Genomic DNA, 27,707 nt, shown 5'->3' on the forward strand with positions numbered 1-27,707 from the left:
TAGAACCCCCCCCCCCCCCCCCCCCCTCTTGTTTCTTTGACAAATATCCTCTTTTTTCATGCTCCTTTTTTGTGCCAGCTTAGAATTTGTCAGCATAGCCATTTTTTCCAGTATATTCCTAAGTTTCTATCTTAAATGTTTTGTTTTGCAAATGCAGTGATTTCCGCTCACCCTCTGCTTTTAAGATGATAAGATTAGTGTGATATGTAGAGCGAGACACAGTGACATAATGCGAGTGTGCTATATTAAGTCGGTCAAATCATTCTGTTCCTCCTAAGTATGATTTTTCCCTTCAACCAGATGTTACAAGCAGTTTTTTAGTGCTAGTCAGGTTGGTAGTTGCTTTGTTAGTCCGGACGATATAGTGAAGACGCAATGATGCGTAACACGGAAACAGAGGGTTGACTCAAGAGGCTCCACAAGCCCATAATCACTTGTCCAGGATGCCCTGCAGATAAGATGGCTTTTGTGTGCCAGAGTGTTTGTTAAAGTCATCAAGCACTCATTCTTTAATTGCTTCCTCAATTCGCTATTAGAGGCCGATAATCATGGCAGTCCCTTTTTTTCTAAACTAGATTTGTGTTGGTTTCCAAGAGAATTTTAGTCTAGAATGCATCTTTTCCCACACATACATTTATATACAATACTCTGAATATTTAGGGTAGGGCTGTCATGAAAACTACTTTTTGTTGTGCGATATGTTGCACCAAAATTAATTGCGATAAATGATATTATTGTCATTTTAAGACCATTTTATGCCACTGATTATATAGTGACAGTATGACAATATAATAGCATAATAATGCAAGTACACTCTTTCAAAGAACAAAGAACATTTTATTCTTAAGAATATTTAGACATTGGAATCGGAATGTGAAAAAATATATGCTAAATAAATAAAACAAATAAATTATAAATACACCTTTGTTAACAAAAAAGTGCAAGGTAACAAGAACTAGAACAAAACAAAACAAAGTAACATGTTTAACAAAGTCAGTTTAGATTTTTAAAAGTGTCTCGCACAGATGCCTCAACAGGCCATATCTGCTACCAGATCCATTTTTAATTGTTAGGCAGATTCCGAGAAAGGAACACCAACATTTTTACCTTGTGGGGCTTAAGGCAGGATCTTTCTGGGAAACAATGTTACCAGCTGTGCTAAACATTCTTTCTGAGCTAGTGCTTGTTGCACAAATGCACATGTAGTTTTGTGCTAACTTGGCTAATAGGGGAAATCTTCTATGGTTATCTATGGAAATCTATGGGTTCATGCCTTCACTTCACCTGTCGCTGTCCGCTCTGTGTGTGTGTGTGTGTGTATGGGGAAACACTGCCTGAGCCCCGCCTCTGCCAGAGAGAGCAGACAAGATGACAGAGGCAGCGCGATCAACTAAACTGTTGGTGACATTCATTTTTTATGTAAAAATTAATATAATCATTATTTTTAATTATAAAAAAATGATCAGTCGCAATATATCGCAGCACCAAAAATGACCGCGCTCATTTCCATATATCATGTGATAAGTCAATATATTGACTATCGCGACAGGCCTAATTTAGGGCTCAACATTAACAGTAGCCCCTCACTGCAGAACACAAGATCCAGAGGGCGTGGTTGGATCCACATCTAGGGGGTGGAGATTGGTAGGTTTAGGGGTGGAGATGGGTGGGTTTAGGGATCAGGGGGTGGAGACGGTTAAGGTAAGGTATATGTAAGGTGGGAGGAGTTGGATCTGGATCCAACCACGCCCCCTGGATCTTGTGTTCTGCAGTGAGGACCATCTCAACATTAAGGATGGCCTGCTGGCCTACATGCATTTTTTATGCCTTGTAAACTTGTGTTCTTTATGGATGTAAATAGAGATGAACCGATTGACCGGCCAGTGATCGGAATCGGCCGATTTTTCGCAGTCTCACGTCTTGCCGATTCCGAGCCGATCCTTTTATTGCCAGCGGCACCGGCAATGACGTCACAGCCACGCACACACTCACAGTCGCGTGTAAACATGTCGTTTCACGTGAGAATGATTCTAATTTTAATTGCATTCAGTGTAAACGGCGACTGATAATGTATTTATGCCGTGCCAGATGAGGCTTGCACAGCCTGAGTGAGTATGTGAGAGAGACAGCACACACAAAGTAACTCACAGAAATTTACAAAATATGATTTAGGTAAGCAACATTATGATGTTTCCTCGAATATCAATATCAACACGATTGCAATGTGACACTGATTTTATACAATAGTATTTCAATAAAATAATTTTATGTATTAAGTGACTTAGATTTTAGACAAAATATTGATTGTTTTTGCTCAATTTCGCTTACGAAAATAGCCTCGTTTCTGAATGAATCAACCGTTTGAATGAATCGGTTGAATGAATGAATGAATGAATGAATAAATGACTTACTCATTAAAACAGACATTTGCCTTCACCAACTGGTGGTTTAGTCATATTTAAAAGTATCATTGCATTTTTTCAACATGTATTTGTATGTTTAAAAAATTTTTTTTAACATTAATCTTATAAAATTATTTATGCATTTGAAATTTTGCAGTGTAAATGCATTTATAGCACCTCAGCTTCATCATGTTTCCTCGAATATCAATATCAACACGATTGCAATGTGACACTGATTTTATACATTAGTATTTCAATAAACAAGAAGTTAAAATTAAGTGACTTAAATTTTAGACAAAATATTGACTGTTTTTGCTCAATTTCGCTGACGAAAATAATTCCGATCAAAGCCACAGCAGAACTGTTGTGTGTCTTCGAGCAACACACAGCGGCGTTTCGTTACTGAATGAATCCACGTTTTTGAACGAATCAAGTGAGTCAATGATTCAGTGGCCCATTCATAAGGACAGTCACTCGCCTCGTTTCTGAATGAATCAGTCGTTTGAATGAATTGATTGAATGAATTAATAAATGACTCACTCATTAAAACAGACATTTGCCTACTGATGGTTTAGTCATATTTAAAAGTATCATTGCATTTTTTCAACATTTATTTGAATGTTTTAAAAAATATGTAAAACATTAATCTTATAAAATTATTTATGCATTTGAAATTTTGCAGTGTAAATTAATTTATGGCACCTCAGCTTCATCAAACTGTGTAAATGCATCTAATGCCACTTCAGATGCAGCTTCTGTTTCCTCAGCAGTGGAAAGATAGAGTTTGTTAATACTAATTTCATTTGAATGGTAACAACGCTACAGTTTCTTATTATTCTAACTGAATTAATTGATACAAAGGAAGAATTTAGTGTGAAAGATGACACATTTAATAACACATGTTATTTAATATTGAAATACCTAAGATTAATGAATGTTCAGAAGAATTTTTCATTGGCAGTTTGTTAACTTATGAATTAACTAATGTTAACTAATGAAGCCCTAATGTAAAGTGTGACCAAACAATAAAGAATCAAAACACTTTCAAACTATATCTAGGGCATGATGTTGTCCAGATTAAAATGTAAAAAATGTTTGAAAATAAATAGCCTATTAAGTCTAAATATTTAAGTATTTGGCGCTGTGATGGACATATAGCAAATACACAAATCTGAATGGCTGTTTAAATAATTTAAACACATTTCAGAAACAGAAAGTAGTGCAGCTGCTTTGTTTCCGGGGTAACGGCTGCATTTCTGCAGTTTAGCGCCATCTGCTGTCAGAGAGTGAAAGTGCGCTTTCATCCTGAAGCGTCTCTCACGAGCTCCGCCATGCACTTCTCATCCCTGCTTGTTTACATCAGAGTGCGCATGCATCTTTCACGCAGCATACAGCGGTGTTGTGCATTTTGACCAGTTAATGGGAAAAGTATTCTTAAAATGCATGTAAAATTCTGAATAATTTGTAATATATTTAATTATTCATGGTATTTAGAAGTGCCCACGATAACAATATTGTGCATATTCGTTACCGTGATATATCGCATCACCGAATACCGGCACATGTCTAGTTGGGGCCAGTGAAAATGTTGGCAGGACAATTAGAAATCTAAAAAAGTGGCCCAAATGGGCAAACTGAAGAAAATTCTTCTGTTGAGCCCAGATATTATTCATGGTTTTATGATGTAATAATTGAGTTCGTTCATAGTACAAGTATTCCTTAAGGCTTGTACCATCTATCTGCTCCTGCATCCCTAAAGTGAAAGTAAAGTGGGGTAGACCCCTTTTAAAGCCCCTAAAAACTCTGTGAACCAAGAGCATGATATGATTGAAGTTGGAAAAGGAGTGGGAATGTGGAGTGATGGAGTGATGGGAGCTTAGCCGAGGGTTTTTCTATAATACTCTCGGTTCTGACACTGGAATCTAAACTATTTCTCTGGAGTCTCGGGAAAGAAAAAGATCGAAAATAGAGGGAAGCGGGAGGTGGAGAGAAAAATCGCTGAGAAAGTTTATGTAAGCATGTGAGCAGGAGGCCTAAGAAGGTTGAGGAATGCAGGAGCCCGGCAAACAAAATTAACCAAGGCAGTTCAAAGAGAAACGGACCACTTTTTAAAGTGCAGACCAGGAGAATACAAGCTGCCCTAACTTATCCTTCTGCTTCCACCGCCTCCACTACATATGTGAAGCCATGTAGAGTCACTCTCTGAAGGTCAAAGAATTGCTCAGAGTTAGTCAGGCTTTGCTTTGATGATATTCACAGCATTTCTGCGAATGTCAAGTATGCTTAGAGGAGCTGAAGTCTTGTGACTTATTACACATCCTTGGCCAAACAATGATGATATTGACAGTTTTTTGAAGGCAACTTGTCTCTTTAGGAAAATGAGTACTAGGGATAAACAGCGTTTTACATATCACAATCCTCTATTTGACAACCTTTGACAACTCTTTTTCTGGCTTTCTAATTTGGTGCAATTGCCAGCTTTTTGTGCACATACAATTTACAATTTCTCAAAGTGTAGCTGTGCCATGTGTTTGTTTGCATGTAGAAAGGAGGAATGAGGGGTTTCTTTTAGCCCTGTGGGCTATTCGAACGTAAAATGTCTGAAAACACACTTTTTACACACTCTAGTTTAGTTTGCCCACCAACAATGTCCAACAGTGGATGTACATATGTCATGAGAATATGAGATAATATTTTAATATTCCAAATAACTGTGAAAGAGTAGACAGGAGACAATAGGGAGAGGAACTGAACAATGACCTAAGCTGGATTCGGTCGCATGACCATAAGGTCACAGCATGTCGGTGAACTCACTACCCAGCAAGCCATGTGTTCAGTGAGACCTTCTCTCTGACCCTCATTTTGGGAAAGTTGAGAAACATTAGACGAGGGAATGCAGCATGTAGGCTGTTCTATTCCCCAATCCAGTTAACATTCCCATCATTATGGTGCTTGATACTCTCAACCAGGACCAAACTTTAACATGTCAAGTCAAGATCAGAAACCAAGAAATGCTTGTTAACTTAGTGTGGTGATGGTGTAGTCGTGGCCTTCTCATGATCTAATCAGTCACTGGGGATGTCGACCCAGTCTGAGAATGAAATTTGCTTCCTTTCTGTCTGTCTCTGTTTGTGCACACAAATATGCACACACACCTTCATGCAAGGTCAGCCATGAGTCAGTGCGAGCGGTTCTCATTGTTCATTGAGGCACTCAGGTTGCTGTGAAATGTCTCGCTTCAGGGTGACGAAATGAACAGACAAAGCAGCCAGAAAGAAAGACCTGCTGTATTTCTGTCATCATATTTTATAGCTTCAGGGCAGGTTTCACAACATCCTCAACCACAGTTGATTCAAAGGTGTGGCAGAATACCTATGAAACAACCTTAATGCACTGAGTGAATCATTACAATTACAGATCGTACAAATTCTGTTTGAATGCGCCAAGACGTTTGTGTGGAATTTCCAAATTCCAAGTCTTGTTTGAACTAAACCGGGCTACATCTATTGCTAGTTTGTAGATAAAGGATTCAACTTTGGGGGAATATCTGTTTTTAATGTACAAACATCTGGTTGCACTCATGTGTTAAAGATTATACCAGCAATTAAGCTTGAGCTTTAATGCTGAAGAATGCCTGAAGCTTCTCTATAACAATAGCTTCTTCTCAATCAGGGTTGGTTAGTATTGTAAAGGACTCGTGTGTATGAATCGAAATCCTGTGGGGAATGTTAATTGTTAGGTAAATGTCCTTGCAGCATGTCAATTCGGATCTATTCCACTCAACCTAGAGGACGACTAATTGTGGGGTAGTGTGGGTGGTAAATCAATGCTGTTGGCTTTAAAGTCTATTCAGACCAAGTCAAAGTTTCATTATTTTATTATCATATTTAAAGATTGTAAAACTAAAAGATACAGTTCTTTAGAGTCCAAAATATGTTTTATGTTTTGAAATGAGTTTTGTGATATTTAATAAGATTAAGATTAGATTTAAGATTAAGAATAAGAATAAGATAAGTAGAATATTTATAAATATTTTAATAGTAAGTATTATAGTATTTTAATGTACGTAATACTAATTAATAATTTAAATACTAATTATTCTATTTATAAATTTAAATATTTTATATATATATATATATATTAATGGTGTGAACAGTTCTGTGCAAAATACTTTGCCATCATCTATTTATTTATTTATTTATTTTGGTGTCATGTAGTGGCACTTGTGAACAAAGTCTAAAAGTTCTTAAATCGGATCCCTCGGAACCATCTAGCAATTAGTGCATGTTCTCTGATGTGTTGAGACATGGCGCTCATGTGGGCAGAGTGAATTTGAGTCTGCCTTGCAAGCTTCCTTATCAGGTCATACTCTAAATAAGTGGAAAAATGCCATAAGTATACAATAAATATGTAGCGTATTTTAGCGTAGTATGGTCATCAGGCTTTAGTGGGAGCGTGCTTGTGTGTTGGTAAAGTCATCATCCTGTTGACTGCTTTTTCAGCAGCGGCCTTTTGAGCTTGAAGGAGTTGCTTTCTTTTGTGTGTGTTCCCTGGTCATCCAAATGATCACTCAAGCATGGACAGTCGTTTGGCAGAGACGGCTAATTTTCTGTCTCACCCTTTCTCTCTTCTGCTACCACCTCTTTCTCATCCACATCTATCGTTAAGCTCCTCTGATTCTATTTGATACAACTTCATACCCTGCTAGCCGCTCACACACACACACACACACACGTTTACTTATATGGGGACATTACATAGACTTCTATTCTTTTTATATACAGACAGTTATACACTTTTTAACCTAAACCCATGCAGACACACACGCCTTTGTCATTCTTTCTTCTCAGCCAAATATCTTCAAAGAAATGTTTTTTTTATAGATGTCCATCATTCAGGCTTGCACAAACAATTTCTGCACTTACCCTTAGTTTAGTACACTTAAAGCTCTACACGTGTACGAGTTAATCTTCAGCGCTAAACGAATCCTTTGCAAAGTTCAGTTTAACAACCTTAAATATGATTTATTAGGTTGCCAAGGCAAGAATTGCAATTACTATTGCTCGTACTTGTGGTGAGAGATTTGAACAAATCCCTGCCCTAAGCATTAAAATCGTGCATGTAACTCATCCCACATTACATGAACAACACCTCAAAAGGTATGACTTTTGACTATGATATTAGCTTTCTAAGTGACCATTTTTATAGTATGATGAATGTTAGAGTCATTAGAGAGATCCATTATCATTAGAGAGTTTGGGGGTGAATTATTTTAGCTTGTTTGCAACCTCATATATGATGGCCTTGACCCCAAACTCTTCTAAAATTGTAAAAAACTAGTTAAAACATTTGTCTCATTTCTTATGCATGTTTTTACTTTAAGTATTAACTCAGAGCTATTTAGCAGAGCTTTTACAATGTTGAGTATCAGTGCTGATCTATGGGCCACCCTACACCGACAGTCACGGGCAAGATGAAGTGAGCTATCCGTTTCCTTTCTCTCACCTCCTATATTAGAGCCTTAAGCTATCCAGCTAAAGTCAAGTGTTACGGATCAATGATGAATGACAAAAATAAGGCCATGAAGGTCAAATAATATAGCCTGAGTCTGTGAAAAGCAGTAGTTTTTCCTTGTCTGTTTTTAAAGGAGTAAGTCTCCTTTTTCTCACGTAACCCTTGTTGAGGCTCCATCTAGTCCTCTTGAGTTTGTTAAAGCCCAGCTGAGCAAGTTAAGAAGACAAAGAACCAGAACTGGCTCTATGCACTGTGCAAAAAGATTGTTCTGGAACAAATCGGATAACTTTGAGGCTTCCTTGTTTCATATGTCCTTGTGCGACATACTTGTACTTTGTAACTAAACATGAATGCCGTGTGAAATGAGACTATTCTTGAAATGTTCGCAACCTGAATAAACACCGGATCTTAAGATTTCTTAACCAGCTAGGTATAATCTCAAAGTTCTAGGGCTCAAGTTTAATCGGATCGTGTTTTCAACGACAGGAGCCTCCCTGTTCTGGCAGGAGCAAACTTTGGCCAGGGAGTGTCTATCTAGCTCTCTTTCTTCATTCACACACCCCACCTGCCTGCCCTCAGTAACGATGAGATCACTCAGCTACTGATAACATTACACGTCTTTTCAGGCAAGCCAAATCTTTATTGCCCTTGACCAAGCCTACACTTTATTCCGTGTGATACAATAAAATACAAGTAAGATACAATAAAATATAATGAATCATTCTGCAGCATAAATTATGCCACACCTTTTTACACTAGCGTGCATGGCCTGGATAAATGTAGAGATCGCAGTCTCTACATTTTTTTTCTTTTGCTTTCTTACTCTCTTGCCATCATACTGTATGTGATGGATTCGACTGCTCTTTGTATGCAGACCTGCTGTTTGCTCTCTGAAGGCCTCCACCTCTTCTTCCTCCCCCATCTCATTCCTTTATGGCAGTGAAACAGAGTCTTGCCCATCTGAATAGGCAGACTGTTGACACAGCTGAGTGCAATGCAGCACACATGTGAAACATCTCTAATGTTTTGTGATTGCTAGGCAGAGAGCCGAACAGGTGACTCTGTCTCTAAGCAAGCAAGTTTAATAAAGGCATTGCATTGTACACTTAGAGGACCAATAAGACCACCTATAGGAGGTATTAGGTTCCCACTTAAATCTATCAAAGCCACTTATCTGCTTCTAAGGCTACCATTATCATAGGCAATGCATGATGGGTATAGGATATTGTGGCTGTGAAATGTAGAAATGCTATTTATAGGTCTACTTTAGGTTTTTGCACCTAGAGAAATAAACACACAATATGTGTGAAGTGAATTGCATTAATTTGATGAAAAAATTACTACATTAACAATATTACACCATTTTTTAAAATGCAACTTTTAAATAAAATTGAAAATAAATCATTGCTTTATTTTAGGTTACACTTTATTTTACAGTGTCCTTGTTACAGTGTAATTATACATTTAGGTACTGAGTAATATTATGAATGCAATTATGCATAATTTAAAGTGTACATGTAAAGTGTAACAAGGACACTGTACAATTAAGTGTTACCTTATTTTATTTTAATGAATACATAATTGATTATTAGATTCTTCACTTTAATGTGTTTCTTCATTTTTATGTGTCTTACAGAGTTTCTTTAAGATTTCCTTTTGTTTTTCTAAGGTGTGATCCAGACACAGGAACTGTTGGACCATGAGACCGTGCCTCACTACTGGCTGACGGTCTACGCCACTGACCGTGGTGTGGTCCCGCTGTCTTCCTTCGTGGAGGTCTACATCGAAGTCCAGGATGTCAATGATAATGCCCCACAGACCTCTGAACCTGTCTATTATCCGTCCGTCATGGAGAACTCACCTAAAGATGTCTCCATCATCCAGATTGAGGCGTTTGACCCAGACACCAAGTCCAGTGAAAAGCTGTCCTACAAGATCACTAGCGGGAACCCCCAGGGTTTCTTCAGCATCAACCCTAAGACTGGTGAGTGTTTCAAAGAGCTTTTCATCTTTTCATCTTACAGTCCTTCTAGCAGTCGATTTGAAGATGCTGAGGTTGACAGAATTTATCAAATATGGGCTCAAATCAGACATAAGGCAGATTTATTCGACATGTAAATAATTGCTATTTTAAATGATTTGGCACACATATTGGTCAACTACTACACTAAAAACATGTAGTAGTTGACCAATATGTCAATTCTATTAAAATAATTACGTACCAGAATACATTTGGCATTAATTCATGAATAACCTGAATGCTGAAATTTCAGGTTCAAAAGTAAAGTTTTTTTTTTTTTTTAAATTGAAACTTTTATACAGCAAGGACACATTAAATTGATCAGAAGTGGCAGTAAAGACATTTATAATATTACAAAATATTTATATTTCAAATAAATGCTGTTTTTAACCTTCTATTTCTCAAAGAATCCTGGAAAAATATATAGTAAGCAGCTAAAAATATTCAGGCTAATATTAAGGCTGTTGAAAATTCAGCTTTGCCATTACAGGAATAAATTCCAGTGTTTCCCCTGCCATTATTTTAGAGGGGGTGGCCTGCCCCCCCAACGGCGCCCCCCGCCCCCCTTGAAGGTCAAGTTAATTTTATTTAATTATATTTTCTCTATAGCGCCAGATCACAACAGAAGTCATTTAAAGATACCTTTCTTATAGAACATGTCTATACCTTGTTCTTTCATTAAGCAAACTAAATAGCCTAATGTTATTTATCTTATTTACACGACGGCATGTCATGTCGGTCTCTACGTTATGGTCGCGCTCTCTGTATCGCGCACAGCGGAGTTCCGCCCGATGCGCGCGCTCACACACACACACAAGTAAGCCCACTCCCACTAGTATTTGAAATATTAAGCCGCAAAACGATTCATATTTAAATATGAATTCTGCATGTCTCTGTGTTAATGAATGACGCAGATGCGCGGTTTTGTGTAGTACTCGTACTAAAACGCTTGTGAGCTTCCGGTGATATTAACCTCTGCTGTCTCACTAACGAGGACATAAATACATGAACAACATCTCCAGAACTGCTCTGAGAGTCACTTCATGAGCATTTGACCGTTTCATTTCAGTAAAACTATCATCATGTCATACACACACAGAAATGTAATGGTATTCACGGCAACCCGTCAAAATAAAAGTTTGGTTTAACTTGAAGGCATCGGCAGAAATATATTACTATTGTTGAGTAGAATGTACGTAACAGACTGCTACTACTACTACTAAAATGATTAAAACCTTATTTTTAAGGAATAATCATACAATATTTCTTCAATGTTTTAATTGTAATATTAAATTACCTTTATTTTCCAAAAAATGTTATTTGTTTAATTTTCATTACATAAAAGACTGTATTACTGTTTTTACTGTATTTTTGATCAAAGAAATGCGGCCTTGGTGAACATGTAAAAAAAAATCATAAAGTCTTACTGAGCTCAGTAGTGAACAGTATGGTAACTAACAGTAGTTCTGTTAATCATTTGTTCAGCTGACACACAACTCAGCGATTAATTTCCTAGTCAAGCATGGTTTGCAGAGCATATTCTGTTCGAAGGGGCCATTTTCATGGCATATTGTCCCACATCAGTACAGTGCAAATGGTCCATCAGAGTTGACATCCATCAACAGGATGCATACGAACAGTAAGAGATAGGTTAGCTACTGTACATCCTAATGCTCTTCTGAGATTCTTCGCGTGCCATCAGTCCCAAACATCTGTTTTTATGTAAATCTACTGAAGCATAAGGCTCAGTGAATAAGTGTACGAAGGCACGCTCGCCTGCTCTCAGATCTACTCCATGTTCTCGTTTTCTCACCATGCCTCTCACTCTCTTCATGGATCACTGTGTACGCATATGGGGTTTGCTAAATGGACCCACACTGAATATTTTATACAGCTATGGTTCCTCCTCCTCGTGCTCCTCTCCCCCATAGAGTAGAACATGATTTTGCAGGCATACAGAGGAGAATAGGCATAAAAAGGTGCAAACAGCAGATCCAGAGGCCAGGCAGCTGTAGAAATGATTCAAACTTCAAGTTCAGGACTTTTCAGAAACATGTTAGGTCACATTACCTAGCACCTACAATATCTTCATTGTTGTCTGAACTTGTTTTAGTGCTAAGAACAAATAACTTTTAACTGAAGAAGACTGTCAGGGCTCTACAATGTGACTGAAAACTACCGCGTGCGACTGTGAAAAAATATTTAGGAGCACCATCTCTTCTGAAACTACTGTTTGTGATATTTCTTTGAAAAAATATTTGTGAACCATTTGCTCTACATTCAATCTCATTGCTGCCTTGGAGAAACAGTTAAGATTTTAAAGAGATTTAATTTATGAATGATCTTTCCTATGGGTAGATTTCTTGGAAATCCACAAGCTTTATATGGATGGAGTGAGTATGTGCATCAAAAAAAGCCCACTGAACCTGAAAGCAATCAGTCTGAGAAACTGGCCCTGAAGTTTTATTTGAGTTGAAGGTTTTGGCTAGTCTGTGAAAGTTGGTGGCCAGCCTCTCTCATAGTGTTTTACTGACTTGTGTGGTCTTTTTTCCCCATGCAGTTACATACACAAATGTGAAGGTTATTTTTGCTAGCGGTGGCCAATGAGAGTTTTCAGACCAAATAAGGGTTTGTCCTCCAGCAGACTGAGTTCTCTCAGTAATGGTTCCACACTTGGATTTGCTCCAGGGAAAGAAAGAAAGAAAGAAAGAAAGAAGGGAAGAGAGGAAAAAGGAGAGTTAACTCCATGTCATATTAGAGAAAAAGTTAGAGAAACTTTTAGAGTTAGAGAAAAAATTGAGGCAGTCTAACTTTTTAGTAGAATATTAACCATTCCGTGAGTGGCGGATGTGTGGATTATTAAAGTGCCTGTTTGTGTGTGTTACCATGAGAAAGAGATAAGACTTCTAATTAAGAAAAGTGTTACGGATCAATGATGAATGACAAAAATAAGGCCATGAAGGTCAAATAATATAGCCTGAGTCTGTGAAAAGCAGTAGTTTTTCCTTGTCTGTTTTTAAAGGAGTAAGTCTCCTTTTTCTCACGTAACCCTGTTGAGGCTCCATCTAGTCCTCTTGAGTTTGTTAAAGCCCAGCTGAGCAAGTTAAGAAGACAAAGAACCAGAACTGGCTCTATGCACTGTGCAAAAAGATTGTTCTGGAACAAATCGGATCACTTTGAGGCTTCCTTGTTTCATATGTCCTTGTGCGACATACTTGTACTTTGTAAATAAACATGAATGCCGTGTGAAATGAGACTATTCTTGAAATGTTCGCAACCTGAATAAACACCGGATCTTAAGATTTCTTAACCAGCTAGGTATAATCTCAAAGTTCTAGGGCTCAAGTTTAATCGGATCGTGTTTTCAACGACAGGAGCCTCCCTGTTCTGGCAGGAGCAAACTTTGGCCAGGGAGTGTCTATCTAGCTCTCTTTCTTCATTCACACACCCCACCTGCCTGCCCTCAGTAACGATGAGATCACTCAGCTACTGATAACATTACACGTCTTTTCAGGCAAGCCAAATCTTTATTGCCCTTGACCAAGCCTACACTTTATTCCGTGTGATACAATAAAATACAAGTAAGATACAATAAAATATAATGAATCATTCTGCAGCATAAATTATGCCACACCTTTTTACACTAGCGTGCATGGCCTGGATAAATGTAGAGATCGCAGTCTCTACATTTTTTTTCTTTTGCTTTCTTACTCTCTTGCCATCATACTGTATGTGATGGATTCGACTGCTCTTTGTATGCAGACCTGCTGTTTGCTCTCTGAAGGCCTCCACCTCTTCTTCCTCCCCCATCTCATTCCTTTATGGCAGTGAAACAGAGTCTTGCCCATCTGAATAGGCAGACTGTTGACACAGCTGAGTGCAATGCAGCACACATGTGAAACATCTCTAATGTTTTGTGATTGCTAGGCAGAGAGCCGAACAGGTGACTCTGTCTCTAAGCAAGCAAGTTTAATAAAGGCATTGCATTGTACACTTAGAGGACCAATAAGACCACCTATAGGAGGTATTAGGTTCCCACTTAAATCTATCAAAGCCACTTATCTGCTTCTAAGGCTACCATTATCATAGGCAATGCATGATGGGTATAGGATATTGTGGCTGTGAAATGTAGAAATGCTATTTATAGGTCTACTTTAGGTTTTTGCACCTAGAGAAATAAACACACAATATGTGTGAAGTGAATTGCATTAATTTGATGAAAAAATTACTACATTAACAATATTACACCATTTTTTAAAATGCAACTTTTAAATAAAATTGAAAATAAATCATTGCTTTATTTTAGGTTACACTTTATTTTACAGTGTCCTTGTTACAGTGTAATTATACATTTAGGTACTGAGTAATATTATGAATGCAATTATGCATAATTTAAAGTGTACATGTAAAGTGTAACAAGGACACTGTACAATTAAGTGTTACCTTATTTTATTTTAATGAATACATAATTGATTATTAGATTCTTCACTTTAATGTGTTTCTTCATTTTTATGTGTCTTACAGAGTTTCTTTAAGATTTCCTTTTGTTTTTCTAAGGTGTGATCCAGACACAGGAACTGTTGGACCATGAGACCGTGCCTCACTACTGGCTGACGGTCTACGCCACTGACCGTGGTGTGGTCCCGCTGTCTTCCTTCGTGGAGGTCTACATCGAAGTCCAGGATGTCAATGATAATGCCCCACAGACCTCTGAACCTGTCTATTATCCGTCCGTCATGGAGAACTCACCTAAAGATGTCTCCATCATCCAGATTGAGGCGTTTGACCCAGACACCAAGTCCAGTGAAAAGCTGTCCTACAAGATCACTAGCGGGAACCCCCAGGGTTTCTTCAGCATCAACCCTAAGACTGGTGAGTGTTTCAAAGAGCTTTTCATCTTTTCATCTTACAGTCCTTCTAGCAGTCGATTTGAAGATGCTGAGGTTGACAGAATTTATCAAATATGGGCTCAAATCAGACATAAGGCAGATTTATTCGACATGTAAATAATTGCTATTTTAAATGATTTGGCACACATATTGGTCAACTACTACACTAAAAACATGTAGTAGTTGACCAATATGTCAATTCTATTAAAATAATTACGTACCAGAATACATTTGGCATTAATTCATGAATAACCTGAATGCTGAAATTTCAGGTTCAAAAGTAAAGTTTTTTTTTTTTTTTAAATTGAAACTTTTATACAGCAAGGACACATTAAATTGATCAGAAGTGGCAGTAAAGACATTTATAATATTACAAAATATTTATATTTCAAATAAATGCTGTTTTTAACCTTCTATTTCTCAAAGAATCCTGGAAAAATATATAGTAAGCAGCTAAAAATATTCAGGCTAATATTAAGGCTGTTGAAAATTCAGCTTTGCCATTACAGGAATAAATTCCAGTGTTTCCCCTGCCATTATTTTAGAGGGGGTGGCCTGCCCCCCCAACGGCGCCCCCCGCCCCCCTTGAAGGTCAAGTTAATTTTATTTAATTATATTTTCTCTATAGCGCCAGATCACAACAGAAGTCATTTAAAGATACCTTTCTTATAGAACATGTCTATACCTTGTTCTTTCATTAAGCAAACTAAATAGCCTAATGTTATTTATCTTATTTACACGACGGCATGTCATGTCGGTCTCTACGTTATGGTCGCGCTCTCTGTATCGCGCACAGCGGAGTTCCGCCCGATGCGCGCGCTCACACACACACACAAGTAAGCCCACTCCCACTAGTATTTGAAATATTAAGCCGCAAAACGATTCATATTTAAATATGAATTCTGCATGTCTCTGTGTTAATGAATGACGCAGATGCGCGGTTTTGTGTAGTACTCGTACTAAAACGCTTGTGAGCTTCCGGTGATATTAACCTCTGCTGTCTCACTAACGAGGACATAAATACATGAACAACATCTCCAGAACTGCTCTGAGAGTCACTTCATGAGCATTTGACCGTTTCATTTCAGTAAAACTATCATCATGTCATACACACACAGAAATGTAATGGTATTCACGGCAACCCGTCAAAATAAAAGTTTGGTTTAACTTGAAGGCATCGGCAGAAATATATTACTATTGTTGAGTAGAATGTACGTAACAGACTGCTACTACTACTACTAAAATGATTAAAACCTTATTTTTAAGGAATAATCATACAATATTTCTTCAATGTTTTAATTGTAATATTAAATTACCTTTATTTTCCAAAAAATGTTATTTGTTTAATTTTCATTACATAAAAGACTGTATTACTGTTTTTACTGTATTTTTGATCAAAGAAATGCGGCCTTGGTGAACATTTAAAAAAAAATCATAAAGTCTTACTGAGCTCAGTAGTGAACAGTATGGTAACTAACAGTAGTTCTGTTAATCATTTGTTCAGCTGACACACAACTCAGCGATTAATTTCCTAGTCAAGCATGGTTTGCAGAGCATATTCTGTTCGAAGGGGCCATTTTCATGGCATATTGTCCCACATCAGTACAGTGCAAATGGTCCATCAGAGTTGACATCCATCAACAGGATGCATACGAACAGTAAGAGATAGGTTAGCTACTGTACATCCTAATGCTCTTCTGAGATTCTTCGCGTGCCATCAGTCCCAAACATCTGTTTTTATGTAAATCTACTGAAGCATAAGGCTCAGTGAATAAGTGTACGAAGGCACGCTCGCCTGCTCTCAGATCTACTCCATGTTCTCGTTTTCTCACCATGCCTCTCACTCTCTTCATGGATCACTGTGTACGCATATGGGGTTTGCTAAATGGACCCACACTGAATATTTTATACAGCTATGGTTCCTCCTCCTCGTGCTCCTCTCCCCCATAGAGTAGAACATGATTTTGCAGGCATACAGAGGAGAATAGGCATAAAAAGGTGCAAACAGCAGATCCAGAGGCCAGGCAGCTGTAGAAATGATTCAAACTTCAAGTTCAGGACTTTTCAGAAACATGTTAGGTCACATTACCTAGCACCTACAATATCTTCATTGTTGTCTGAACTTGTTTTAGTGCTAAGAACAAATAACTTTTAACTGAAGAAGACTGTCAGGGCTCTACAATGTGACTGAAAACTACCGCGTGCGACTGTGAAAAAATATTTAGGAGCACCATCTCTTCTGAAACTACTGTTTGTGATATTTCTTTGAAAAAATATTTGTGAACCATTTGCTCTACATTCAATCTCATTGCTGCCTTGGAGAAACAGTTAAGATTTTAAAGAGATTTAATTTATGAATGATCTTTCCTATGGGTAGATTTCTTGGAAATCCACAAGCTTTATATGGATGGAGTGAGTATGTGCATCAAAAAAAGCCCACTGAACCTGAAAGCAATCAGTCTGAGAAACTGGCCCTGAAGTTTTATTTGAGTTGAAGGTTTTGGCTAGTCTGTGAAAGTTGGTGGCCAGCCTCTCTCATAGTGTTTTACTGACTTGTGTGGTCTTTTTTCCCCATGCAGTTACATACACAAATGTGAAGGTTATTTTTGCTAGCGGTGGCCAATGAGAGTTTTCAGACCAAATAAGGGTTTGTCCTCCAGCAGACTGAGTTCTCTCAGTAATGGTTCCACACTTGGATTTGCTCCAGGGAAAGAAAGAAAGAAAGAAAGAAAGAAGGGAAGAGAGGAAAAAGGAGAGTTAACTCCATGTCATATTAGAGAAAAAGTTAGAGAAACTTTTAGAGTTAGAGAAAAAATTGAGGCAGTCTAACTTTTTAGTAGAATATTAACCATTCCGTGAGTGGCGGATGTGTGGATTATTAAAGTGCCTGTTTGTGTGTGTTACCATGAGAAAGAGATAAGACTTCTAATTAAGAAAGCGTGTTTTTGCAGCACTAGTTTTAAGTCCTGAAGTCCTTCATTCCTAGTGATCAACAGAGATGGTTCAGAGAAGTTCCTGAAATATTTTGTCATCTTGCAAGTGCATATCAGATCTCCAGAGGAAGGGTGATCTTGTACAACCATATCTTGTATGCAATGTAGACGGTACATAGTTTGTCAAAAGCACAGGGTGCTCACCCACCCAAACACTTAGAGACTCAGACATAATATAATATAACTGGGAGTAATCAGGGATGAGCCTGTCTCTTCAGATAACATACAGCTGCACAGCATGTACATGTCTGTAAATGAAGAAAGTTCAATGGAGGAGACCTTTTTTATAGAGATGTTCCATTTATTCAAGCAGTTTCTAAAAACAAATAAAATAAAAAAAGACAATTATTTTCAGTCAATGAAAAGATTAAAATTCAGCCTCAAGGCACTGTTGCTATTGTTAACTACAGCTAAAACGATTATATTTGTTGTTAATTGTAATAAAGCTGTAATAAAATAACATATAAGATCAACCTAAATTTTAAAAACTTTAGAATTTTTGAAATTAGAAATGTTGCCTTGGCAACTAACTCAAATAGTTTAAGAAGTTTAAGTTGAAATACTAAAATAATTAAAACAAAAGCTGAAACTAATTAAATTAATGCTTAATAGAAATATTAAAAAACAAATGTAAATTAGCCACATAAAAATTAGTAAAACTTAAACTAAAATTAAAATTGAAAACATAAAAATGAAAGCTAATTCAAAAGATGAATAAACACTATAATAATATTGAAATAATATTAAAATAATACTGTCTCAAAATTGATTGGTTTGGCCGCTTGAATTTCTTTTAGTGCAGATTTACACAGGCTTATCATGGATGATGAATGACCAAGATGATGCTATCCCTGCCTTACTAAGTATTTCACAGTAACCGGGAGTATAATCCATTTAATCATGATGACTTGCACTGCTGTTTGAGTTTTGAGCTCAGAGGGAAAATGAAAGATTCCACTTAACTTAGAATGAAAATGTGAAAAAAGCCACCAAACAGCCTCAGAATGAAAATGAAATGTTTCAGTCACTACCTTTTAAGAAATAAATGAACAATTTCAGCTACTACCTCTAATAAATGAAAAGTTTGGTTCAGATTTCAGTGACTGTTTTAAAAATGCGAGAGAAAAATCTACACTGGACAGAATTTCTTCAGACACTGTAATGGACAAGATATGATATCGCTCTCTTTGGCTCCTGTTCAAACAAATCAGCATATGAATTTAGCAAATCCAAAAAATAGTAAATCCAAAATATAAAAAATATGCAGTCTACTTAATTTGCATGCAACAGTGCACAGTGCAAGACATTAAAGTTTGTGTTCTTTTAATTCAGTTAAGAGGTCGCCCTGTGAAATTTCAATCTTCTGTTGGTCACTTCTTCATGTGATGTGAATCACAGGTCAGAGTTCACCAGACTTTAACTTTGGAACATAGATGACATTTGCATGAGGTTTTGTATGAATGGAAGTCAATGGCAGGAAAAGTATAGTGTGACCTAGGCTTGCCGCGATAGACGGTGCTGACGGTGATACCGGTGTTAAGCCGCAACACCGGCTACATCACTTGCCCACTGCGTCACCGACCTCCACCGTCGTTTTGATTTTTTTATAGTAATAAAAATAATTTAGTTCAGTAAAAGAACAGACACTACAATTAAAAACTGAATGCGGCTGCTCAATGCAGCGTGCTGAACGACAGTCGCATCACAGATCAGATTTCATTTCTCCAGTGAGGAGAGTGAGTCGAGGTGACTGACGAGAAGAGTGAGGTGAGACAGACAAGACCATCGTGGATGATTTAGTTTCGAAACGAAATGCAAAAGCGCCTGTTTGGCAATATTTTTTATTTTGAAAAGCCTGTTGACTTTTGCCGTTTATCTAAGGTGATTTTGGAAGGTTTTTTAAACATTCGTTTCTTATTTAATTGGTTCCACATTGTTTGATGATTTTTACTTTATTTAATCTTTGTGTCATTTATTTATTTTATTTGACATTCGTTTTGCTAATAAACGTTCTACGTTTCTTATTTATTTGGTTATATATTATACATGTTTACTTATTTCCAGTTTTGTACAATTCATAGCTTCCTTGCAACACTTAAAAGTACTTCATGCGATATGGCTCAAAGCAATCAAGCAATTAACTCATAACCTTTATCACAGGTTGCAGTAACACCATCGCTACCTGCGTTGTTTCTATTTTTTCAGAAACAAGGTTGAATCTGGAGTTAATTGTTATCACCGCTGACCTCTATTATTAATATTTCATTTTCTTGCCCAAAACGTCACGCCTGACGATAAAGCAGTTAAATATACAGCAGGCCAAACCTCAGTAATTACATGCTCAGAAACAGCAGAGCCCTGTGCTGGCGCGTCTACAAAGCTGCCCTGCAAAAAATAGGACCTGTGGGAAGAGGCAGAATAAACTTGTTTGTTGGTTCGCTGTTAGATCGGTGAAGAGCACATCTGCAGTCTTGGAGTTTGATTTGTGCTGCTTTTGTGTTTCATTGAAGGGAACATGTCATGGAAAACAGGATTTTCCTTTATCTTTTGAAAAGAGTTTATTGTACTATATAGACATACTCGATATGCACAACACAAAGCCTCCACACCAGTCCAGTACAACCATTTATAGAAAATAATCTGCAAAAAGACTCCTTCAGAAACAGACATAATTATAACCTTGATATTTGATATATAATATTTATTTGTTTGTTTATTTCTATAGATATATGATGGAGAGGTAAATAAATCAATATAATATCTATATTAATTTATTTACCTCTCTGTTTATTTATCTACTTATCTCTATTTATGTATTATATGTGACTGGATGGATGGATATAGGTAAATAAATCAATATCTATATTAGTTAATTAGTTAATTTACTTAAATGTATATTTATTCATTTACCTCTCAATTTATATAGATAGATAGATAGATAGATTTTATTTTAATTAATTCATTTTTTTGTCTATATATTTGTTTACCTGCCTTTTTATTTATCTGTTTAACTTTAGGATGGATGGATGGAAAGAGATAATGTATTAAATATTTTCTGAAAACAGACAAAAATAAAGGACTTTGGTAAAAGACAGTCAAGCAATAAAGAATATGTAGCTGCCTTAAAACTCATAACATCTGAAGACTTTTCCAGGGAGATACCTGGTGGAGAAACAAGGTTCCCTGTTGAATTAGTGTTTTGTCCTAGAGCTGCATTCACAGGTGTTGCGAGCACAGATTTGTTTAGCGAGTGTAGCTGGGGATAATAACACACTGCAGGTGAACGGATTGTTCCCGTCTTTGAGTCAGGTCATGCAAAAGAGCCCGAGTCTGGTTAACCTGCTCATACTGACCTCAATCCCTTCTGCACAGGTCAGTTAAAGTGATAAGTGAGTGTGTGGGTGTGATCTTGCATAAATATGGTGTGTATGTACATACACGTGTGTGTTCCTGCATAAGTGTTCATGCATTAGCTTGCACTTTCATAATTTTTTCACAATGTAAATTATCTCAGTTTCTCTGTATCTTTAAGGTATTTCCCAGAGGCCTTTGCTTCGTATGAGGAGAGTGGGTGGTTCGCTAGTCTCCGTCTTTTCCTTTGCCATCGTGAAATGCTTTCTCTCAATGACTGCACTATGCTTTTTTTTTGCTCAACTGTATATGTAAGAGAGATTCTCTTTGTGCTCTACCTGTCGGTGAAGAGAAATTAACCTATCTGCCTTGAAAGCTGCTTTCAGCCTGGTTTTTGAAAGCACCCCACTGAGTTGGACTTCAAATGATGTGATAAAGGAAAAGGCTTTATGTGAGCGGGTGTATTTGCACAAGTGAACGTGACTACTCATTTTTTTTAGAGCGGAAGCGCATGTGTAGAGAGACGGGGATCAAATATCAGTCTATTCTTCATGACAACAGCATTTTCAGCTTAAAGGGATAGTTCACCCAAAAATTCTGTCTTCATTTACTCACCCTCATGTCATTTCGAACCTGCTTGACTTTCTTTCTTTTGTGGAACATAAAATATATTTTGAGTAATGTCACCATGTAACAGTGGAAGTCAATAGCTCCAATTCTCAACATTTTTTTAAATCACCAGTCATACAGGTTTGGTGAGTGAATGATAATAACGTTTTCATTTTTGGGAGAACTTTATGCTTCTCGTATAAGTCATAAGAACCTAATTATGACAAAAAAAATGTGCCACTTGGGGTATCACATGCTGCACTTTTGTAGAATTATGTTTATTATATTACGTATTTATTGTAGTTATATTTGATTGGCTCACATCACTTATGCCAGATAAAAATAAAAATGCCTTTGAATGTGTAGCAAATGATCGTGCATATTGCAATTCCTAAAGTAACCAACCAAGTTTAATCAGGCATTTTCCTAATGAAATTTTTGTCTTTTGAAATTCAGTTAATATGCCATCATTATTCATTGTAGTTCATTCTTTTTTTTGTCTCACATTCGCTATCATGAACTAAATAATTTTGTCAGTAATTTTGTTGACTAGATTAGAGCTGATATTTAGTAACTCCATTTAACTTGACCAAAACCAATTTTTACTTACATTTGCCATATGGTCAGTGCTGTTATTGTTAACTGAAACTATTAAAAATGGTTTTCAGTAATGTGAAATGAACCTGAAATAGAATATTAAGTATTAAAAAAAAGTTGATGTTCTAAAAGTATTAAATGTAAAATAAAATTAATTAAAGCAATATAAAAATATAAAATAAATCAATAAAAATGACAAAACATCAAATTAAAACAAAATAACATTTAAATGATTTTTATTTACTTTTTAGCTGAAAATATAAAAATAAAAGCTAATTTATACTATATACAATAGTATATAAACCATATTAAAACAACACTGTTCACTTTGGACCTCCAGTGTGCTGGTATGTGAGTATGGGAATGATTTCTTTAGCTGGCAGGCACAAGCAGAAAGAATTGTGCTCAGTACAATGCAGACAGCTCTTGTTCTGGTGTACAAACAACACACACACACATTTCTGGAAATCTCACATCTCTGGTGTAATACCTGATATCTGCATTAGCTCTCTCTTTGTCCTCTTACCCGAGTAGTTTTAGCTCGCTGTACTGACAATATCAAGAGCACTGGCAGCTGGGATAGAAATCAGCTCAGGTAATTAGAAGTCTACGAGCCACCTCTGTGCCTTTGAGCTCTGCTCTGCTTGTTTAATTGGAGTGAAAGGAGGATATAGCTGCAATGATTCACAAGGACTGCTTTCCTCTCCTCTCTCCTCCTTTCCACTTCTTATCAACTTTCAACAAGGCCCGGTTTTTTTTTTTTTTGGAGAGAAGAAAAGAAGAAAAACAAATGTGGGTTATTATACAACAATGCCATGCGCTCTTTTCAAAGGGTTCGACCCAAAGCATGGAAAGCATGAAAGGAAATGGATACTATGTCCAACGACTTCCTGTTGTTTCCTGGCTTTTAGTGCTCCCACGGTTGGCACGAGGCACAAAAGGTTATTAGGGATAAAGTGAGGTGCAGGGGGAAAAAAACACAAATCACTCCCCCCCTCTCTCACACATTCCTGTGGATAAAGTTGCAGGGTTTTAGAGGCTTGTGAAGCATATCCACTGGCACACCTGTCCTGCTTGTTTACTGCTAACCTACAGATTTCACACAACAGAAATCTCCCTGATATTCAACCCAGCCCAGCGAGCACATGTCCATGAAAACATTTGACCTCTGACAGAATCTTTGCATATGTTACATAGATGCATAATAAAGAATGTGATTTGCCATTGTATATAGAAGCTTGAGAATATCGATGTTTTATCCCCTCAATTCTACAATGATTTCTCCGATTGCAAGTAAGCCATTTATAGGCCGTCTTCCATTATGGCACTTTCAAAACATGACTGTTTGATTGAATGACCCGACATGTCAACCTCTAAATCAACCAATGGCATGTTTGGGGCGGGACTAACTGCCAGAACAATAGAGTGGTACAGGGATGACATATGGACATATAAGCCAACCCGGAAGTTAGCATCACCCTGATCCCTTGATTTTGTCAATTTTTAGCTAGTGGATTATTTTGGAACGCTATTTTGGATTAATGGGGGAAATAAGCTTTATACGTTTATGATTCTCACATACTTTGTTAATAATAATGTGTTAATCTTCATAAACACAACTTTTATGACTTTTGAAACCCAAATATAATCAGAAGTAAAAAGGTAAATCTATAAACAAACTTCACCATGGTCGCATTACTTTAACGTAACCACCACTAAGCACCCATCAACTCCAAAAATGTTTTAAATCTATAAATGACATGTTAGTTAGCTTCACCCTGGTTCTCTTGACAAAAAGAGTTTTTCCATTGGCTTTTGGATTATTGGAGAAAATAAGAATAATGATTCTTACATGTTTTTGTTCATCAAGATAATCTTCATGAACACACATTTTATGACTTTTTAGTAAAAAGCTAAAGTTAGGCTATAAACAAATTTCACCGCGGTCACATGACTTTAACATAACCACCACTAAGCTTCCAAAAGCCAAAATAGCCAAATTGCAAAAGTTTGAGTTAACACAACGAGATTGTAAAATCAAGTGCGTACTAGTGGTTAGATGAGTTTTCTGTGACAACGTTTAATGTCTCCAACAGCCTCTTTAGTCCCATTTAACCACTTGTTAGTCACTACCTTTTTGTAAATCATATAAACCTAAAAAAAAAAAATTTATGTATTTTATGTATTTTATATTTATATTTATATTTATGTATTTTATGTCATCACTGAAAATATCTTGAGCCTTGTGCTAGGCATAGACATTTTTGCAGGTATTTAACCAAAAACTCTTACAAACTCATTTTTGTTTTAGGACTCATTCCTGAATTTCAGTTTTAGGACACATTCATTGTTTTTTCAATTGCTTTTGGTGGCACAAAAGCACTTCATCCTTAAAGGACAGGACAGCAGGACAGATACGTTTTGTGCCATACCTTGTGATGTAGAAAAAATAATCAATGCTGCGGCCTTAATGCGAACATGACCTTGCACACACATGCTTTCACAGAGATGCGAATGCAGTGATTTAGTGTTGTAAATCCAGGTCGTCCCCATGCATGAGTGAGCCGTGAGCTCTGGAATACTTAAATCAGAAAGAATGTTTTGAAAGAGACATTATCTGCCAGGGATTTGTCTCTTTATTCCTGTTCATTCTCTCTCTCTTCCTGACCCACACTCTAAATGGAGTTAGTACACCGAATAGGGTGAAGGTTTGAAAGCTCAGTGTTGGTAATCTCAGTCACTCTCAGATAGGAATTTCTTGCCATCAGCTGCCCCATTTCCAGGGGCCTTCGGTTGCTAAATGCGGAGACTGAGCTGAAGCCACTCAACAAGACTAATGGGATTTATTCTGATGATGTCTGCTTTATCCGCCAATGAGTTTGAGAGGTCCTAGTTTGTGAAATGCCTTGAGACGTCATAATTTAATTGACTCTACAGTTACAGAATAAATGCTGTACACTTGCAAACACACAAAGATTTATGGGAGATTACATGTTAAATTCTGTTCAAGGCCACTGGTAAGACTGCCCAAACAAATGGGAACCTTGAATTATAATATTGGTACATTTCTAGTAGTTGCCGCTGTTACATATGTCATCTTCAATTGTGAATTCTGATTAAAAATGAATTACTTTAGGTCACTTTTTTACTACAAAACACTGTCCGTGTAAAGGCCTTTAACAGGTTCTTCATACACGATTTAATGTGAATATACTCATTAGCTAGTATACATATGTGTGGAAAACAAATTTATTAATAAAATATCTTCAGTCTGACGACGGACCTAATGACTTTACAATCATTGGACAGACCGAAGATTTGTTCTTCCCCGCGGTAAGTTACTGCGTCATCAGAGAGAACTGCAGTACGTTAGAAGAATACAGAATACAAGCTCGCACTGAGGCTCACTCTGTTTGTCTCGAGACTTCAGAACAAATGAGCGTAACAGCACACATAAACTCAGAAGAAACACACTGAGGTAAAAATTCTAAATGTTTAGTTTATTCATAACATGATATAGTTAAATAACACCATGACAAGTGAGCGATTTTGCTCAATATTCTCACGACGCAAAAAAATATTCAAAACACCTACAGTGTGTGCTCGTGCGCATTTAGAGTGCGCTCTGCCTGATCACTGCATGATTCAGTCTATTAAAATACATTCAGAATGATTCAATCAGTTGAATGAATGACTCAGTGACTCACTCGATAAGTGATTTACCGTCACTTACTGGTAGTTTAGTTGAGAAGTATGTTGAAAAGTATGCATTTTTCCCCTCAACATTTCTTATTTGTATACTCATAAATGCATTTAAAACATTAATCTCATAACATTATTTATTGCAGTTGTAATTATTGTTATTTGCAGTGTAAATTATTTAATCTGACTGGTAGCAGCCCTATAGTGTATATTGAATTTATTGATAAATTGTAATAATTTGACATGTAAGATGATGCATACATCTAAAAAGGTTAAAAATAGGCCTTTGTAAAGGTAAATATGCAGATTTAAGTATGTAAAAGCTGATAGAACACTGATAAAAGTATTGCTTCAGAATAAATTTACTCCACCAAAAATCTCAGTGATGCAGTTATTTTGCAGGGATATTTTGTATGGAATATTGTCTGCTGACATGAAAAGTTCACTGTATATTGTAGTAATAAATATCATTTATTACAGCAATTATATTTTGTTTTCTTTTTAATTTATACACATTAAATATTACATATATGTATGTAATAAAATGCATATTTCCATTACAGGTTTAGGTCTTAAATTTCATATAAGGTGGTATTAAAAAGGTCTTAAAAAGTCTTAAATTTAACTTGTTCATGTCTGCAGAAACCCTGAAAACAGCTGTTTATTAAACACTGCATACCATAGGGCCATTGCTAACTATTGGCAGAACAGGCAGTTGACCTCTGCATTATGAAGGGCCTCTATAACTGTACCACAATACAATATAGGTAATGGCATATGTTTCATGTTTACATTGGGCACTCCCCAACAGGTACAATATTCTGATTGTTTGCATCTGGTTTTTAAGCCCATAAATAATAATGTACTCATTCTAATAAATTTATATTGTAATGTACTCATTCTAATATATTAAAATCATCTTAACATTGCTGGTAGGTTATCATTGCACAAATCAACACACTCTACGTTTAAAAAATAAAAATGAGAAGAGTTCTAAACTAATATGCTGTCTTCACTGTACCTCACGCACACACGTTTAGTCAGATCACTCTGCACGCGCACACAGACATTCTTTTTTGCGCAATTTTATCAATAAAATAGCTTAATTGCTGAAGAACTACATGATCTTTCTCAATAAGGAGCTGGTAGCATCGTTTCTAAAGCAATTAAAGCCACAGCTTCACTGTAAATAGAGAAATGCAGCAAAATGGTGGTAATTCATACATACACAGCCTCTCTCTCGCTCTCTCTCTCTCATAAATTAACACTTGATGAATTACACTTTTCTGAGAATAGAATATTGAAGAGGAGATCGCTAAACTGCAAGCTAACTGGTGTTTTCAGAAAGCAAGCACGTTTATCCACAGTGGCGAGAGAGCGCATGCAAATGGTTGCCAGGTTGACAAAAACAAATAAGACATTTAGCAGTTATTTCCGTATTGCGCAAGTGTGAAGCTCTGTTTCTTATGTCTCTATATATCAGGCAACCCCGGTTGTTTTCCTCTGCGGCCAGATTAAACCTCGTTGTAGCCTATATATTATGCTCTATTCATTATTTTTTAGAAACCTTGCACTTTTCTACTCCTTTTTAAACGGTGTTCTTGTATTCAAATTAAGCGCGGTCCACTGC

At 36.7% G+C, this 27,707-nt stretch overlaps 1 protein-coding gene across 1 annotated transcript in view; it reads left to right on the forward strand.

The window, feature by feature from the left end:
• Positions 1-17,451, forward strand: part of LOC107558186 (protocadherin Fat 1-like) — a 39,749-nt gene extending 22,298 nt beyond the window's left edge. Inside the window, exons 3-5 of the mRNA XM_016241808.1 lie at positions 9,586-9,900; positions 14,494-14,808; positions 17,405-17,451. Of these exons, the coding sequence (XP_016097294.1) occupies positions 9,586-9,900; positions 14,494-14,808; positions 17,405-17,451 (677 nt within the window). The remainder of the gene's footprint in view (positions 1-9,585; positions 9,901-14,493; positions 14,809-17,404) is intronic.
• Positions 17,452-27,707: the final 10,256 nt, after the last annotated feature.

The sequence above is a fragment of the Sinocyclocheilus grahami genome, unplaced genomic scaffold (genome assembly GCF_001515645.1).
Source record: "Sinocyclocheilus grahami isolate Dianchi unplaced genomic scaffold, SAMN03320097.WGS_v1.1 scaffold635.1, whole genome shotgun sequence".
Classification (NCBI taxonomy): domain Eukaryota; kingdom Metazoa; phylum Chordata; class Actinopteri; order Cypriniformes; family Cyprinidae; genus Sinocyclocheilus; species Sinocyclocheilus grahami.